Consider the following 790-nt stretch of genomic DNA (forward strand, 5'->3'; position numbering starts at 1 on the left):
GCGCCTGCGCCGAGGGAGGCTTTCGGCGGCCGGAGGCGGCGGGGAGGGAGGTGGCCGTGGGGCAGCGGTACCAGGAACTGCTCCGGCTGCGCCGGGGAAGGGACGAGGAAACACCCGGCGGCGCGCGGCGGCCCCATGGGGCCTTGAGGACGCGGCCCCGGCCACGGAAGGGTGGTTGCGCGGAGTCGGCGGGAGGATGGAGGGCCAAGGGGCCCCGGGCGCTGGCGGCGGCGAGGAGCCGCTGGGCTCTGGCAGGATGAACCCGAAGCGGGGCGGGCGCGCCGCGGAGGAGGAGAGCCGGAACAAGCCCAAGCTGGTGAGGGGCGGCGGGGAACGAGGAAGGCGGGCGGGGGAGGCGGCCGGCCGCCGCCCTGCGGCTTCCCGGCGGGAGGGCGTGGGGCCCGGTGGGCGGCCGGGGCCATGGGAATGGCAGATTTAGAGGTGATAATAATAACCATAAAACATCCCGTGAGGGTTGGGGCGCTCCCGTAGGGACTGGTGACAGCTGGAGGGGGGCGCGCTGCGGGCCTCGCGGGGCGCTGCCGGCGGTGGGGCCGGGCGCGGCTGGGGCCGCCCGGGCGGGAAGAGGCGCGGGGCCGGGCGCTGCACGCTGCGGGAGCACCCGGCGCGTCGGCGGTGCTGATGCCAGCCGTGTGCTTCCCGAGGGAGCTACGGAATTAATGCGGTTCTGTAGTGCTTTTTGGGGGTGGTGGTGCGGGCAAAAAAAAACTTGGAAAACTTCCATTATTATTAAAAAAAAAAAAAAAAAAAAAAAAAAAAAAAAAAAAAA

The 790-nt window shown here is 69.2% G+C and overlaps 1 protein-coding gene across 1 annotated transcript in view; it reads left to right on the plus strand.

Annotated features, from left to right (window-relative positions):
- Positions 1 to 790, plus strand: part of DIAPH2 (diaphanous related formin 2) — a 187251-nt gene continuing 186461 nt past the window's right edge. Inside the window, exon 1 of the mRNA XM_035326106.1 lies at positions 1 to 316. Within this exon, the coding sequence (XP_035181997.1) occupies positions 197 to 316 (120 nt within the window). The 5' untranslated portion in view covers positions 1 to 196. The remainder of the gene's footprint in view (positions 317 to 790) is intronic.

Source organism: Oxyura jamaicensis, chromosome 4 (assembly GCF_011077185.1).
Source record: "Oxyura jamaicensis isolate SHBP4307 breed ruddy duck chromosome 4, BPBGC_Ojam_1.0, whole genome shotgun sequence".
NCBI classification, from domain to species: Eukaryota; Metazoa; Chordata; class Aves; order Anseriformes; family Anatidae; genus Oxyura; species Oxyura jamaicensis.